The 17675-nt window shown below is 50.3% G+C and overlaps 1 protein-coding gene and 1 non-coding gene across 3 annotated transcripts in view; one reads left to right on the forward strand and one right to left on the reverse strand.

Moving 5' to 3' along the window:
- The window catches only part of CDH11 (cadherin 11), a 38154-nt gene extending 21089 nt beyond the window's left edge, over positions 1-17065 (reverse strand). Inside the window, exons 1-5 of one of the 2 annotated variants that reach the window (XM_029050444.2) lie at positions 16785-17064; positions 9169-9463; positions 6903-7022; positions 5894-6061; positions 404-591 (exon numbers count right to left, since the gene is read on the reverse strand). In XM_029050444.2, coding sequence (XP_028906277.1) covers positions 404-591; positions 5894-6061; positions 6903-7022; positions 9169-9463; positions 16785-17012 — 999 coding nt within the window. In that variant the 5' untranslated portion in view covers positions 17013-17064. Of the gene's footprint in view, positions 1-403; positions 592-5893; positions 6062-6902; positions 7023-9168; positions 9464-16784 lie in introns of both variants that reach the window. The other variant, XM_029050445.2, reaches the window with a different exon arrangement.
- On the forward strand, positions 1053-1190 carry LOC114807116. The gene has a single exon (XR_003755169.1). It is a non-coding gene; the product is annotated as a small nucleolar RNA SNORA7 (small nucleolar RNA).
- Positions 17066-17675: the final 610 nt, after the last annotated feature.

A 17675-nucleotide genomic window follows, 5' to 3' on the forward strand; every position in this document is an offset into this window, starting at 1 on the left:
CCCAACTCTGTTGTACTGTACTCTCCGAAAGGGCTTAGTACAGTGCTCTGCACACAGTAAGCGCTCAATAAATACAACCGACTGGCTGACTGACTGACCAAGGTCACACAGCAGGCACGAGGCAGAGCTGGAATTAGAATTCAGGTTCTCTGACCACCCCCCCCAGCCCCAGGCACTTTCCACTAGGCCACGCTGCTTCTCCTTTTCCCACGATTCCTACGTAATTTAGGTCTCTCTCTCCCCCGTAGGTTGTAAGCTCCTTGAGGACAGGGGTCGTGTCTCTTATTCTATGCACTCCGCCGGGTGCCTAGCTCAGCGGTCTGCACACCGCAGTTCTAGGAAATTAAACTCTCCCCTCGGGGCCAGAGATCTCGGAAAAAGCCGACAGGAGCGAACGAATCACCTTTTTAAGTTTCACCACCCCTTCCTGAGTCTCGTAATCGGTTGTGATTTCAAACATGTCTACGCCGTCTCCGTCGATGATGTTGTACGTTATTAAGCCATTTTCTCCAATGTCTGGGTCTTTGGCCTTTAGTCTTCCCACTTCCTCCCCTGGAACAGATGCTTCTGACACTGACATCTGGTAGACACCTGAAAGGAGAAGAGATCAAATCTTTTAAAGGTCACAGGACGTGGTAAAAGGCTATCGTCGCTTCAACACGCAGAGGTAGTGACGGAGAAAGGGTAGCGATGAAAATGAAGAGGTAGTGAGGGAAAGCGCACACTTTGGCCCTCTAATTCCAACCTCCTCATGGTACCTCAACCTCATCTATCTCGCCACCTACCCTTCGTCCACATCCTGCCTCTGGCCTGGAACTCCCACCCTCGTCATAGTCTACAGATGATCACTCTTCCCGCCTTCAAAGCCTTATTAAAAATGCGTCTCCTCCAAAAGGGCTTTCCCGACTAAAGCTCCCGTTTCCTCTCCTCCCACTCTCCCTTCACCCTTGAGCTAGGATTTGCATTCTTTATTCACCGCTCTCTGCCCCACTGCACTTATGTCCCTATCCCTAATTTAATCTATTTATATTAATGTCCGTCTCCCCCTCTAGGCCCTCTCAGGGTCACGCCTGGAGAGTTTCCAGTCCTCTACCAGTCTCGACTACGGGAGGGAGAGTCACGCAGAGGCCTTCCCATCCCGTTCCTAGCTTGGCCAGTGGCTAGCGAATGGAAGGCAATCTGCTACAACTCAAGACTCCCCCGTGCCGGGCAGCAGTGGCGCGGGAGGGAGTCGAGGGCGGAGACTCAGGTTTACCGCGCGGAAGGAGGAAACGGTAAACCGCTTCCGGATTTTTACCAAGCAAAGTCTACGGATCCACTACCAGAACGATGGCAGATGGAGGTGGGGCGTTCTGGGAGAGACGTGTCCCTGGTGTCGCTATGGGTCGGAGACGAGCCGACGGCATAAGACAAGACCCCCTCTAGGCTATAGGCACGTTGTGGACGGAGAATGTGTCTACCTACCTGTTGTATCTTACTCTCCCAAGCACTTAATAAAGTCCTCTGCACCCAGTAAGCACTCAATAGATACGGTCGATTGATTAATTGAGACAGAAACTATTCAGTGACAGTTAACGGTTCCTATCGTGACTTCTGTATCCAGCTTGTATATTCGATTATTGATATGGCCATTCCATCCTGCCATCTTGTTCATCCTCCCGCTCCCACTGTTTGTAAATTGTTTTGCGTCCGTTGCCTCTGTTAGATCGTGAGCTCCTGGAGGTAAGGGAATGTTGGTCTTGGTTCTGCTAGTACTCTTCCAAGCTCATAATAATAATAATAATAGTAATTATGGCATTCGTTAAGCGTTTACTACGTGCCGACCACTGCTCTAAGCGCTGGGGTAGAATCAGGTTGTCCCACGTGGGGCTCACGGTCTTAATCCCCATTTTACAGATGAGGTAACTGAGGCTCAGAGAAGTGAAGTGACTTGCCCAAGGTCATACAGCAGACAAGTGGCAGAGCCGGGATTAGGACCCACGTCCTCTGACTCCCAAGCCCGTGCTCTTGCCACTAGGCCATGCTGCTTCTCTATAATATCGGGCTCCGCTCTCAGTAAATACCCTTGATGAATTGACTGATTGAAAACGTGCCGAAAACACCCAGACTACATTTCTGAGTCTACTCATCGAGAAGCAACGTGGCCTAGTGGAAAGAACACCGGCCTGGGAGTCAAAGGACCTGGGTTCTAATTCCGGCTCTGCCACTTGTCTGCTATGTGATCTTGGGCAAGTCACGTCACTTCTCGGTGCCTCAGGTTCCTCAACTGGGTATTGAGACTGTGATCCCCATGTGGGACCTGGACTCTGTCCACCCTGATTGTATCTTGTATCGATCTCAGTGCTTAGTACAGTGGTCGCTACGTAGCTAACACTTAACAGACGCCATTTTAAAAAAGGAGCATGCTCGTTAAAGCTAACAACAACAGCAACAACAACATAGCCTGGTCCCATGGCAGTCCTTCAAGTGGAACCTGAGACCAAGAATGCATTTTACCACTTCTGTTTCCCATTGTATATCTTGCACAGTCCCTGAATTTCTAGATAATTAGACATTCTTGCCTAATTTTCCATGAACTCACGGAGACACAATTTATGACAGAATTAATTGCATAGGATATGTTTGTCCTTGTTAATTGCTTGCTAGTCACTTTTATGATTCGCCCCTAGAATCAGTTATGCAAATAACAATTGCTTAATGTTAAATGGTCAGTAATGACAATGCTCCTGCATAATTTCATACAAGGTTACAAATGTTAAATAATGACAACAGACACAGTCAGCTTCTGTTCTATGCACACAGAAGCCCTCATTTCCCCTACTCCCTCTCCTTTCCGCGTCACCCTCGGACTCGGATTTGTATCCATTATTCATCCCAGCCTCGGGCCCACAGCCCTCGCGTACCTATCCGTACTTTATTTCATTGTCTGTCCCCCCCCTCTAGACTGTAAACTCACTGAGGGCAGAGAACCTGCCTACCCACTCTGTTATAATGTACTCTCACATGTGATTATTAATACCGTGCTCTGCACACGATGAGCACTTAATGTGATTGATTGATCGAGGGGTTTCTTTGGAATCACAAGAACTCCCTGAATGAGAAAACGACGTCAAGCCAAAAAAAAGATATGACAAAATAGATCCCGGACAAGGGTTTAAAATCAGTTTTTAAATCCTCGTTCAAAAAACCCTGTCCTAATTTAAAGAAACTGAATGAACTTTGGTTGGTCCTCCAGCCCCACAGCACCTATGTAAATATCCTTATACTCTACTATTTCCCAATCCGTAATTCATTTTGATGTCTGTCTTCCCCGTAGACTGTAAGATCCTTTTGGGATTGCCTCTATTCAGTTCTTTCGATCGTACTGATTGAGCGTTTACTGAGCACTTGGAAAGTGAGATAATAAAGAGAGACAGTCCCCGTCCTCACCGGGCTTACAGTCTAGAAGGGGGAGACGGACATCCGAAATAAGTAAACAGGCATCAATGCAAATGAACAGAACTACAGATAAATACACATCGAAACAAGTAAGCGGGCATCAATATAAATAAATAGAATTAGAATACATATAATAGAATACATATAAGCGCCGTGGGGCGGCGGGGGAAGAGCAAGGGATGCTAGTCGAGGTGACGCAGAAGGGAGAGGGAGCTGAAGAAAAGTGAGGCTTAGTCTGGGAAGGCCTCCTGGAGGAGGTGAGCCCTCAGTAGGGCTTTGCAGGGGGGGAAGAGTGATTGATGGGCGGATTTGAGGAAGGAGGGCGTTCCAGGCCGGAGGTAGGACGTGGGCCAGGGGCCGACGGTGGGACAGGCAATATCGAGGCACGGTGAGAAGGCCGACACCAGAGGAGCGGAGCGTGCGGGTTGGGATGTAGAAGGAGAGAAGGGAGGTGAGGTAAGAAGGGGCAAGGTGACGGACAGCTTTGAAGCCAACAACTCTATTAGGTTGTTCTTTCCTAAGGGCTTACTACAGTGCTCTGCACCCACTAAGCGCTCAATAAATACCATGGAGTGATTGATCGATATATCGAGTGTCTACTGTCAAATAATAATTGATAATGATAATTAATAGTAATAACTATGGTATTTGTTAAGCGCTTACTATGTGCCAGGCACTCTACTAAGCACTGGGGTGAAGACAAGCAAATCGGGTTGGACAAAGTCCCCGTCCCACGTGGGGCTCACGGTCTCAATCCCCATTTTACAGAGGAGGTCACTGAGGCCCAGAGAAGCGTAGTGACTTGCCCAAAGTCAGACAAGTGGCAGAGCCAGGATTAGATGCGACTCCCCAGGGAGGGAAGCCCTTCACATCTGAGTTGGATGGCACAGTTTGAAGTCTTCTTTGAATACAGATCACCTGAGCAGCTTTTGGTATGCACCGTCGTTGACCCTCGGACAAGGACCCTTCGTGGGTGGACACAGAAAACAAAATCTCGTACAATTTCTCACTCACTCGTTATCAGCCCAACAGTTGCCGCTAATATTTGTGGATTTATATATTGCTCTCCTCAGCACTTGTGCACAGTTCTACGTCTATAGTTCTATCTCTATGTCTGTAGATCTAAATCTATCTATTGGAGGAACAGCACGGCCTAGTAGAAGAAACCTGGGCCTGGGAATTAGAGGAGCTGGGTTTAATCCAGTCTCCGCAACATGCCTTCTGACTGGACCTTGGACAAGTCACCATCGTTATCGTTGGTGTTTACTGAGCGCTTTACAACGTACAAGAGAGTTGGTAGAAACGGTCCCTGCAAACAGCGAGCTCACGATCTAGTGGGGGAGACGTATACTAATACGTACGAATAGTTTATGATATTCAATTTATAGATATGTATATTTGGGCCGTGGGGTTGAAGGTGGGGCGGATAGCAAATGCCCAAAGTCACTTAACTTCTCTGTGCCCCGGTTCCCTCATCCGTAAAGATGGGGATTCAATACCTGTGAGCTCTGTGAGGGACAGGGACTAGGTCTGACTCGATTATCTTGTACGTACCTCAGGACGTAGTAAGCGCTTAACAAATACCGTTATTATTAGTATCTAGCCTGACTCCACTACTGGTAAATCATCTGTGTCCTTCTCTTTCCCACGTTAGAGTGGAAACTCCTTGAGTCCCAGGCATGTGTGGTTTAGAGAAGCAGCGTGGCTTAGTGGACGGTGCAAGGGCTTGGGAGTCAGATGTCGTGGGTTTTAATCCCGGCTCGGCCACCGATCAGCTGGGTGACTTTGGGCGAGTCACTTGACTTCTCTGTGCCTCGGTTACCTCGTCTGGAAGATGGGGATTAAGACTGTGAGCCCCACGTGGGACAACCCGATTATCTTGGATCTAGCCCAGCGCTTAGAACAGTGCTCGGCACCTAGTAGGCGCTTAACAGATACCATTTTTTTGCGTGTGATACTCTCCCAAGCACTTGGCACGGTCTGTTTCACTCTGTGGGGGCTCCATAAATACCATTTCTCCGACCAATATAGTGAACTGCACTCGGCGTATTACTATTATTACTCAGTCATCACGTTAGGGGCATGGGCCTGGTGGAGGGTTGGCCTTTTTACCTGGACTGTCATTTGACCCCTAGAAGCCAAACATGTGCGGAGAATAGGCTCATGCGGCTTCGGGAGCGGAACATCATGTTGTCATGACTACGTGAAGGCAGAGGTGTCACGGACATCCCTTAGAGCGCCGGCATTTTCGCCCCATAACAGCTTGATGCCTTGCTGTGGTGGAGGCAGTGTTTTGAAAGGTGTTCTCTTATTCTTCCATCTGGGTCTCCCACCTCTTTTTGACGGTTGTGTTTCTTAAAGTCCGCCCTGCAGGAAGTGCTCAAACCGGCATCAAACCGGTCGCACCAACCCGCAGCACCAGAGAGATGGAAAAAAAAAAAAAAAGTCCACTTACTCTGTGGGAACTTTGGTGGGTTATCGTTGACATCGGTAAGGGTAATTGTCACTTTGGTTGTGCCCGAGAGTCCTCCCATATGTCCTCCCATGTCCTTGGCTTGAATGACGACGTGATACTCTTCCTTGGCTTCTCTGTCCATGTTCGGAAGCGCGGTTCTGATGATACCTAAGGGGAGGGAAGACACCTTTGTTTTAACCCACTGGGTAACTCGTTCACCTTTTTTGTTCATTCAACTCTTGGGGAGTGCTTCGAATCGATTACTCCTGCCACACAAGTATCCAGGGACACTTTGTTGGGCCGTTGGAGCATTTTTCTCCAGAGAATATTTCAGTTTGACACACCCGTGAAGGTGCGTGAAGCGGTTGGCTACAAGCATATGACTGGCTGCAAGAAAAAGGCAGACATTTTATCTAGAAGAGTAGCTTTTCGTAGGCACGGAAATCTGTGTGCCGATGTGGACGTGGCTATTAAAGGGCAAGATGTGGCTTGGGTGTGATAAGCCTTCTGTGCAAAGCCACCGCACGATCACTGCGGTCAGAGCTAGGCTTCCAGTGGAACCTGCCGTTGAGTCAGTGGGAAGTAGCAAAGCGAAAGTCCCTTTAGGAACAGAAGAGGGTTTTGGGGTTGGTTTTTTTTTTAATGGTTTTAAGAGTTTACTACGTTCCGGGCACTGTACTATGCGCTGGGGTAGATACAAGCTAATCTACCCCACTAGACACAGCCCCTGCCCCACACAGGGCTAGACCCAGCCTCAATCCCCATTTTACAGATGAGGGACCTGAGGCCCGGAGAAGTGAAGTGACTTGCCCAAGGTCACCCAACAGACGAGTGGCAGAGCCGGGATTAGAACCCAGGTCCTTCTGACTCTCAGGCCCGTGTTCTCCCCACTAGGCCACACTGCTTCTCACGAAGGTTCTTGGTACTTTCCCAAGCGTTTAGTACAGCGCCTCACAGCCCGTGAGCGCTCAGTACATAACCACAGCGAGCACTACGACTGCTATTTTACCTGTCTGGGCTTCCACAGAGAAATAGGGCTGGCCTTCAAGAATGCTGTATACCAGCTTAGCGCTGTTTCCATAAGTGGGGTCGTCAGCATCTGACGCTGTCACCTGAATCACTGAGGTTCCTATAAGGCAAAGAGACATTTCAATAACGTCGTTTTCAAAGATCAAAAGAATCCACCCTTCAAACGACAAAGGACTTTAGAGCGTCTAAGTTTTCATCTCGTGATGAACGATGAACTGAAACCAAATCGTGACAATGGGTGTTGTTTTGGCGTGAGGTGACGGGGCAAGGAGTACATTTTCCCTAATGCACGCAGGAAATACCATAAGTTAGGGTTGTGTTACATTTGTGTCCCACTTTGGTTGGTTAAATTCCAATTACTTGTATTCTTGTGAAAATATTCAGTGACTGTCACCTTAATAGAGCATATAATAAATCAAATGATTAACCCAAATTCTTTTAAATGAAGGAATAAATGAAAATAAATGACGGAATACTTTTCGATGAAAGGACAGGATGCAGTGTCCCGTTTACAGCGGGATGCTGTTGATCGATCGACTGAATTTTGCCGGGGGAGAGAGATGCGGGTGACACACGCTCGTTCCGGGGAGGAGCGGGAGGGGGTGAACTTTTCCCGGGGCTTCCGGTGTCCATCGCTCACGCCCTCCCCCACAAGACTCCTCCCTTGCTCCTGGGGGATGAGCTGAGAAATCGTTTTTAAGCAAGCTGATGTGCTCCCACGGTGGCCGCCATCTCGACCAACCTCCACTGGCTCCCGCTTTGAGCCACTCTGCCTCTCTTCCCTGGGCCAGATGTTGAGTCAGCTGCTCCCGTTTCCGCTTCAGGGACACAACAGCTGGGGAACTGTGACGGTCCGGGGATTTCTCAGTTTGAGAGGGGGAGATTTGGGTAGGGAATGTGACTGTTTATTGTTATAGTCTCCCAAGAGCTTAGTACAGTGCTTTGCACACGGTAAGCACTCAATAAATACGCTCGAATGAATCAGTGAATCTTTTGGTGCTCCAACTCTTCTTGGGAAATTTTTTAGCGGTGTTTGTTAAGCACTTACTATGTGTCAGGCACTGTACCGAGCACTGGAGTAGATACGAGTTGATCAGGCTGGACACGGTCCCCATCTCGCACAGGGCTCACTGTCTCGGTCCCCATTGTCCAGATGAGGTAACTGAGGCCCAGAGAAGTGAAGTGAATTGCCCAAGGTCACACAGCAGACAGGTGGCAGAGCTGGGATTAGAACCCAGGTCCTTCTGGCTCCCAGGCTGCTTCATTTTCTCAGGCCAGGGGACAGGGATCCCCTCAAAAGAAGGACCCATGAGCCCGAAGTGGAACAGGCACCGTCCCAGCCCTTAAGATAGCGCTCAACCCGCACTAAGCACGTAAGAGAGAAGGTGGGCCTGGGAATCGGAGGACCTGGGTCCTAATCCCGGGTCTGCCCCTTGTCTGCTGTGTGACCTTAGTCAAGTCACTTCACTTCTCCGCTTCAGTTCCCTCTTCTGCAAAATGGGGATTCAATACATATTCTCCCTCCTACTTAGACTGTGAGCCCCGTGTGGGACCTGATCACCTTGTATCTACTCCAGCACTTAGTACAGTGCTTGGCACAGAGTAAGCGCTCAACAAATACCACAGTTATTGAAGGCCACAGTTATTACTAGTATCTCCCTTTTCTAATTCCCCCATGCCCCCGGACAGCACACTTAACCGGTAAATCCTGACCGGGGAGATTGGACTCATGACCGTATGTTGACAATAATAATGACGATAATAGTCATGTTAGTTGTTAAGCGCTTACTATGTGCCAGGAACCGTACTTGGATACAGGCAGATCAGGTTGGACACAGTCCCAGTCCCACGTGGGGCTCACAGTCTCAATCCCCATTTTACAGATGAGGTAACCGAGGCACAGAAAAGTGAAGTGACTTGCCCAAGGTCACCCAGCGGAAAGTGGCAGAGGCGGGATTGGAACCCCCGACCTTCGGACTCCCGGGCCCGGGCTCCAACCACTACGCCACGCTGCTTCTCTCAGCAGATGATCTTCTCTGAGAGATCGACACGGGGACGTTTCCACACATTCTGAGACGAGGGAACGAATCGAACCATCGTACCGGTCGACTGCCTGTCAGACCGTAAGCGCCCTCAATAGCGCGACCGCCATCTCTGCTCTCTGGGAAAAAGACACGTCAACGTTCAACGACACGTTCAACGGTCCCGAGACCAATGTCGGGGAAGCATCTCTGTCACGTACTTACCCACATTGGATCTCTCTGGCACGTTAGCGTGGTAGTTTTCATGAAGGAACTCAGGAGGGTTGTCATTTATATCTTGCACCTTAACGATGAACTCAGAAGGAGGCTCCAGGGGTCGGTTGGTGTCTCTGTCTACGGCTTGGGCCATCAGCGTGTACTGGGCCCTCTCTTCTCGGTCCAGTGTCTTCGTTGCGTGGATGTTTCCTGATTTGTCGTCGATGACAAAAATGGTTCCCGCTCCTTCCCCTGAGAGAATGTATTTAATGTTTCCATCCCCAGAATCGATATCAGAGTGGAGCTAGGAAGAGGAGAAAAAGACAAACGAACGGTCACGGGCGCGGTGCTTCCCCAGCCAACCCCCGGGCTCGAGTCGGCGGGGCAAGCTCTTGGTGACCTGTAGACACCCACAGCCCGATTATAACAAATCGGTGTGTGAGCATCCTCTCTCCGCCCGCTAGCTTGGGCTGGCGGGTGGGGAGGGAAGAAGGACTTACTCAAAAATCAGAGAGGAAGCACCGAACCAGAGAATGAAGCAGTCCGGAGAGGGAGACGTGAGCGGACGGCAGAAATATTCACTGTACCTCGATCTCGTCTTTCCCGCCGCCGACCCCTCGCCCACGTCCTGCCGGTGACCTAGAATCCCCTCCCCCTTCACCTCCGCAAGACGATGACTCTCCCCACCTTCAAAGCCTTATTAAAAGCACATCTCCTCCAAGAGGCCTTCCCCGACTAAGCCCTAATCCCTCTCCCTTCGGCATCACCTTTAAACCGGATTTGTTCCCTTCGTGTCCCTATGCTCAGCCCCCCTGCACTCACGTGCGGACCCGTGATCTGTTTCAATGTTCGCCCCTCCATCTAGTCTCCGTCCTTGCGGGCAGAGAACGTGTCCACCCACTCCGATACGCTGTACTAACCCAAGCGCTTAGCATTTACCTCCTGCAGAACGCTGCGCTCGGTAAACACCACTGATCGATCGACCGAGCACATCTGCCTGCTACTGTTGAAATCAGCGTCCCACACCGTTTCTTCTGGACAGCTGCACGTTGCCAGGAGAAAGTTCCCTACTTCTAGTATTAAGTTGCAGCTGAAACGCGGAGTGAACGTGAGGGTCGTGGCAGAACCCGGGGGGTTTCAGTGGACGACATTAAGCTCGCCAGTCCTAGCTCTTGGATAGGGAGGAATGACGAAATCTGACCCTCTGCTCGGTGTGGGTCGAGCGATTCCTCCCATTCCACGGGCAGAGCGAGAGGTTTGAGATCCCTGACGACAAAGTGCGACGCAGGCAAAGATTGTCAATGGAATGGAATGCATTCCCATGGATCCTATAAAAAATCGTATCGTCTCCATTTTCTCAGAGGAATCAAATTAGAACGACAGGGTTTCAGTGAAACGAAAGCAATTTCCACCCAAGTGGATGCCTCTCGAAAGAAGAAATGACAAAGAACGGTTTGTCGTTAGTCCGTGCGTTTTCCAGATAAAGAAAACTATTTCCATTCACCACCAGTTATTCATAACAAGCCATTCGTTCCCGCGAAATGGTTGTGAAACGTATTTCTTGTGTTTAAGAGATTCGGGAATCCAAAACACGCACCGCCAGGAAAGCAGCGTGACCCAATGGAACGAGCCTGGGCCTGGGAGGCAGAGGACCTGGGTTCTAAACCTGTCTTTGCCCCTTGTTTGCTGGGTGACCTTGGAAAAGTCCCTTCACTTCTCTGTGGTTCCTTCATCTGAAAAATGGGGATTCAATACCTGTTCTCCCTCCTACCGAGACCGCGAGCCCCACGTAGGACCTGATTATTTCTCTGCCCTAGTGCTCAGTACAGTGCTTGGCACATAGGAACCACTTACCCGATACCATAATCATCATTACTATCACTATTATCGTTACGGGGCGGGGGGGAAGGCTCCTTGAGGATAGTTTTAGATGGCTGAAAAATGACACAACCTCCTCAAATTCCACTAGAAGTGTTATTTTAACAGTTACCGTCGGACAGGAAATGACTCAGGATGGCCCAGTAGCTTTACGGTTTGCTAACTTCCTGCAGATTAAAGAGAGATGAGTTTTCTTGACTCCTCAAAGGATTCGTTTGGGAAAAAATGACTTGAGGTTGATTTCCACCCCCATTTTCCCCGACAGCCCCGAAGCGGCTGAACGGTGAAATGTAAATCCTTTTTAGAATCTCACAAAAGGGGATTTATACTATTCACATTAATCAGATATAATTTAGTGTTAAGCTGCACACAAAAAGTAGCTCTGTAAATCATTAAATGTTATCAAGAGAGCCAGACAGAGGGATTGTGACAATTACCATCTCTTTAAAGCCTGAAATTTTCTGTTCCCATATTATGCTAAAATATGAATTTTCGCTCCTTCCACTGAGCTGATTTAATTGCTCGGACGAATAGAGTTTTATTCCCATTGGTCAAATATAAGCACTGGAACGTGGAGATCGTAGAACCCTTGCCAACATGGAGGCGTCCGTTTCTCTGCTCTGTGGCATGGCTGCCTTCACATGATCCTGGAATAGCAACTGTGCCCGTTGGACCAATCAGTCGATGGATCAGTGGTATGTCTTCAGTGCTTACTTGTCGCGGGGCACTGTACTACGCGCTACTTGTCGGCTGTGTGACTGTGGGCGTCACTTAACTTCTCTGGGCCTCAGTTCCCTCATCTGGAAAATGGGGATTAACTGTGAGTCTCAGGTGGGGCAACTTTCATTCATTCATTCAATAGTATTTATTGAGCGCTTACTATGTGCAGAGCACTGTACTAAGCGCTTGGGATGAACAAGTCGGCAACAGATAGAGACAGTCCCTGCCGTTTGACGGGCTTACGGTCTGATCGGGGGAGACGGACAGACGAGAACGATGGCACTAAACAGCGTCGAGGGGAAGAACGTCTCGTAAAAACCGATGGCGACTAAATAGAATCGAGGCGATGTACAATTCATTAACAAAATAAATAGGGTGACGAAAATATATACGGTCGAGCGGACGAGTACGGTGCCGTGGGGATGGGAAGGGAGAGGTGGAGGAGCAGAGGGAAAAGGGGAAAATGAGGCTTTAGCTGCGGAGAGGTAAAGGGGGGACGGCAGAGGGAGTAGAGGGGGAAGAGGAGCTCAGTCTGGGAAGGCCTCTTGGAGGAGGTGATTTTTAAGTAAGGTTTTGAAGAGGGAAAGAGAATCAGTTTGGCGGAGGTGAGGAGGGAGGGCGTTCCAGAACCGCGGGAGGACGTGACCCGGGGGTCGACGGCGGGATAGGCGAGACCGAGGGACGGCGAGGAGGTGGGCGGCGGAGGAGCGGAGCGTGCGGGGTGGGCGGTAGAAAGAGAGAAGGGAGGAGAGGTAGGAAGGGGCAAGGTGATGGAGAGCCTTGAAGCCTAGAGTGAGGAGTTTTTGTTTGGAGCGGAGGTCGATAGGCAACCTTGTATCTCCTCCAGCACTTAGAACAGTGCTCTGCACATAGTAAGCGCTTAACAAATACCAACATTATTATTACGACGCATCAGAGTTGGGAGCCACGTTGAGAGGAAGCTCCTTGGGGGAAAAGACAGTGTCCCTTTCTCGGTCGTCCTCTTCCAAGCTCTAAATTCAGTACTCCGCACGGAGTAAGGTGCTCAGTGAAGCAGCAAGGCCTAGGGACCGGGAGACAGAAGGGGCTGGGTTCTAATCCCGGCTCCGCCACATGTCTGCTGTGTGACCTTCGTGGCTCAGTGGAAAGAGCCCGGGCTTGGGAGTCAGAGGTCATGGGTTCGAATGCCGGCTCTGCCACTTGGCAGCTGGGTGACTGTGGGCGAGTCGCTTCACTTCTCTGGGCCTCAGTGGCCTCATCTAAAAAATGGGGATTAAGACTGGGAGCCTCGCGTGGGACAACCTGATTACCCTGTGTCTATCCCGGTGCTTAGAACAGTGCTCTCCACATAGTAAGCGCTTAACAAATACCAACATTATTATTATTATTATTATTATTAAGTCACTTCACTCCTCTGGGTCTCAGTTCCCCAATCTGCAAAATAGGGATTAAGACCGTGAGCCCTTTGTGGGACACGGACTGTGTCCAACCTGATTAGTTTCTATCTACCCTGATGCTTAGTTCAACGTCTGGCACATAGTGAGGCTTAACAAATACCATTGAAAAAAAAAAAATCGACACCGTCGATCGGTTGACTGAATGAGAATCTCCGGGGCAGGTGACACCAAGACAATCCGTCACAGCTCTCTGGTGGAAAGTTCTTCCCAGTGTCTACCCTAAATCCCCACTCTACCATTTTCCCAGTACTTAGAACAGTGCTTGGCACATAGTAAGCACTTAAATACCATAATTATTATTATTATTAATATTGTTATTACCCCACCACACAGAGAAAACGGACTAAAGTCATTCAGAATTTATATTTACTCTTCCATGCCCCCGCTCCCCCGAGCCTCTCTTTTCTCAGCCACGTAATCTCATTCGTGGCTCAGTGAAAAGAGCCCGGGCTTGGGAGTCAGAGGTCGTGGGTGCTAATCCCGGCCCCGGAACTTGTCAGCTGTGTGGCTTTGGACAAGCCACTTCACGTCTCTGGGCCTCAGTCCCCTCATCTGGAAAATGGGGATTAAGACCGTGAGCCCCGCCGGGGGCAACCTGATTACCTTGTATCCACCTCAGCGTTTAGAACAGTGCTGGGCACTTAATAAGCGCTTATCAAATAGCATAATAATTATTATTATTCCTTTCTCATGGGGGTCATTTCTCTGTCTTCAAACCTCTTTCCGAGCTCTCCACGTGGGACTCTGGACTAGGTAGGTATCAAATGGAAATTAAGCTCTGGAAATTAAGTTAGTAAGCGCTACTGACTGACTTCTACTTATCCACTATCTTCTCCCGCTACATCCCAGCTCGCAATCTTCACTAATTCTGTCGTGTTCGTTCATTCAATCGTATTTATTGAGCGCTTCCCGTCCGCAGAGCACTGTCCTGAGCGCTTGGAATGTGCAATTCGGCAACAGATAGAGACAGTCCCTGCCCGACGACGGGCTCACAGTCTAAAGGGGGGAGGCAGACAACAAAACAAGACAAGGAGGCACTCTTCCAAGCACTTAGAGAGCTCTGCACATAATAAGCACTCAATAAATATGATTGATCATCGATTTATTGATCGTCTCCCGCTCTGGATTGTAAGCCGTTACGGGCAGGGGACGTGTCTACCGACCCTGTTATATTGTACTCTCCCAGGCGCTTAGTACAGTGTTCTGCGCTGAGTAAGCGCTCCATAAACACCACGAAGCGACTCGTCCTCTCCAGCGAACGTACTCACCGCCATGTTCTCACCTCTTCCGACCTCTTGCTCGTGGAATCCCTCCCACAAAACTGCCAGACTGTTGCTCAGCCCGTCTTTGAGCCCCTTCTGAAATCCCATCTCTTCCAAGATACCTTCCCTGCTTCGTTTTGGTTTTTTTCAGTAGTATTTGTCGAGCACTTATTTACGGTACGAGGGGCTGTGCTAAGTGCTGGGATAGATGCAAGCTAATCATATTGGACACCGTCCTTGTCCCATATGGGGCTCACAGTCTTAAATTCCCTTTTCACAGATGAGGGAACTGAGGCCCAGCGAAGTGAAGTCATTTGCCCAAGGTCACGCAGCAGACTCGTGGCAGAGCTGGGATTTGAACTCAGGTCCTTTTGAGTCCCAGGCCCTTGCGCCCTCCAGTAGACCACACTGCTTCATTTCTAATCTCCTCCCAGTTCTGCACCACTCACGCATCCAAGTATATACGCGTTTTTATTACTTCCGCACTAGCTCTAGTCCCCCTCTCCTTCTTCCCCCTTCCTGGAATTCATTTTAGTGCCTGTCTCCCTTGCTAGATCGCAAGCTCCTTGAAGGGACGTCTTCTAGTTCCAATATTCTCTCCCCAGTCCTTAGGTCAGCGCTCTGCACACAGTAGGATCTCATCAATCAATCAATCCATGGCATTTATCAAGCGCTTGTTCTAAGCGCTTAGGAGAGTACGCTACAACGGAATTAGCAGGCAGGTTCCCTGCCCATAATGAGCTTAGAGTCGAGAGGGATGGATACTAATAATGAATCCTTGATTGAGTCCTCGAGCAGCAAGAGGAGGCAGTTATTATTATCCTGGTTGGCAGGGGATGTGTCCGCTAATTACGTTGTGCTGAACTCTCCCGGCCGCTTAGTACAGCGCTTTGCACCCAGCTCGGTAACTACGACGGACGGATTGATTCACTGTAAGGGTTTTCAGCTTCGGGTCATTTTAGGCGTTTTGATCCGGACTAAAAATGATAGCGGTTTCCCTGTGAAGCTGTTGCAGAGAATGGAGTCATCTGTAACCCTGAAGAAGTTAAATGAGGATTAGACATCAGTGTCCTCAAGTCAGGTATGCGAGGGTGAGAAGTGAAGCAGCGTGGCTCAGTGGAAAGAGCCTGGGCTTTGGAGTCAGAGGTCATGGGTTGGAATCCCGGCTCTGCCACTTGGCAGCTGTGTGACTGTGGGCGAGTCACTTCACTTCTCTGGGCCTCAGTTCCCTCACCTGTAAAATGGGGATTAAGACCGTGAGCCCCACGTGGGACGACCTGATTCCCCTGTGTCTACCCCAGCGCTTAGAACGGTGCTCTGCACATAGTAAGCGCTTAACAAACACCACCATTATTAAGTGAGTCGGTGTCTTGTGAGGGTCTCTCCGTTGACTGGGGGCTCACGGTGCTAACAGCTCAGGTACCGCGGGGGTGCCGCGAACTGGGCCTTCATCGCCCACCCCTCCCTGCTTTTCCTACCAGGGTCCGACCCGTCGACATAGATAGATACATACAGCTATGTGTATCTATATCTATATCATCTATAGCTGATTTCTGTCAATCAAGTTTGGGAGGAGCGGGAGCGGCCGATTTTCAAACCCCCCAGCATTCCGGGCTTCCGTACTCCAAATCCCAGAACGCTGTGGGACTTGGCAGTGAGCATGAACTGAGCATCCTCCACCCTGGGTGGAATCGAAGCGTGGGAGAACCGCTAAAGCGTCAGGGCGAAGGGGTTGACCGAGGCACGGCCGACACTCCCGTCGGCCGATAGACCGTTGTCTGGGGACCGGGCTGGCCACCGACAGCATTCACTGAAAGTCTGCACGCAGTCGGTCGTGAACTCCCTTGAGGGGAAGGATCCCGTCTACCAGCTCTACTGTCCTCTCCTGAGCTCTTAGTAGGGGGCTCTGCGGAGAGTCAGCTCCTTGAGGGCAGGGCTCACGCCTACCGTCTCCGTTGGATTGTACTTTCCCAAGCGTTCAGTTGGGTGTTCTGCGCGTAGTCAAGACTCAGTGAATGCCCCCGATCGATCAATGGCTCGATCAGTGATCTGCACATAAGAAGCGCTCCATGAATGTCATGGGTTGATTATCGAACGGGGTGGTTCTTTAACCTCAAACGGTTTCCAAAGGTTCTGGGGCCGTGCTTTAAGAAGAAGGGGCAACCTTTCCACCCGCCCGAGAGAAGGGAAAAGTTCCTCAGGGCGACCCATCGGGATAAAGCCAGAGAAGAAGTGGCCGACCTCCCTCTCCCCGCTCCCCTCGTCTTCCTCTTCCTCCTCTTCCCCCGTCCCCCCTCCCTCCCAACCGAGGCTCCGGGCCACCTCTTACCCTGCCGACGAGCACGGGATCGGGCCCGGTGTACTCTTCGATGACAAAAAACTGATTCCAAACCCAGCCTCGCTTTGAGCGGTGGAGGACCTGCCCCTCTTTTCCCATTTCGTGGTGAGCGTGGAGCGGGAGCTGGAAACGATTCAGTTTCTCGGTGGCGAGGGCCTGGCTGGCGCACAGCAGGCCCAGGCAGGCCAGAGCGGCGTGTAAACAATAGTTCTCCTTCATTTTTGGTTAATTGAGAGGCACGGGAGTCTCTGAAGTCGACCCCTCCCACCCAGAGGACCCTCCCCCACCCCCTCCCCCCCGCCCCTCCGACAGCCGTCCAATCCCTCCGCTACTTGGAAGTTTCGAAAGGAATGGTCTTCCCGCAGAAGCTCAGCATTCATTCAGTCAGGCCTCCGGGCTGGACAGCATCCCAATTCAGCTTCTGAAAGAAGAGAGGGGACATGTCAGTTCCTGGCTCCTTCTTGCCATGAAAACAGTTGGCTAATTGCACAATTTCTCAATGAAAAAAATGGGTCAGTTGAACACTAGGGCAAATTGCATTGTTCGCTTCAAGACAGAACGGCAATCATACGGGTGGATCCGTTCTGGAGGACGACTTTGATTTCAGTATTGAATAAATAACAATCGCCCTCCAGCAGCGGGGGGGGAGAAATAAAACCCGTGCAAGGCCTCGAGTCTCTTTCGTGACGACTCTTCAATCTGGGGCTCGTCCTTTTCCCCGAAGGCCCTGGAATCACGCTCCCCGACTGCACTGGGAATTTTCCTTGGGGGAATTCTGGGAAAAGAGCAGCAAGCTCCTCCCCCAACACGCCCCCAAACGCACACAACCGCCCCTCGGCCCCCAGAGAACAGCCACTCCATTCACCGCGAGTTACTACTGCA

This window comes from Ornithorhynchus anatinus, chromosome X1 (assembly GCF_004115215.2).
Source record: "Ornithorhynchus anatinus isolate Pmale09 chromosome X1, mOrnAna1.pri.v4, whole genome shotgun sequence".
Classification (NCBI taxonomy): domain Eukaryota; kingdom Metazoa; phylum Chordata; class Mammalia; order Monotremata; family Ornithorhynchidae; genus Ornithorhynchus; species Ornithorhynchus anatinus.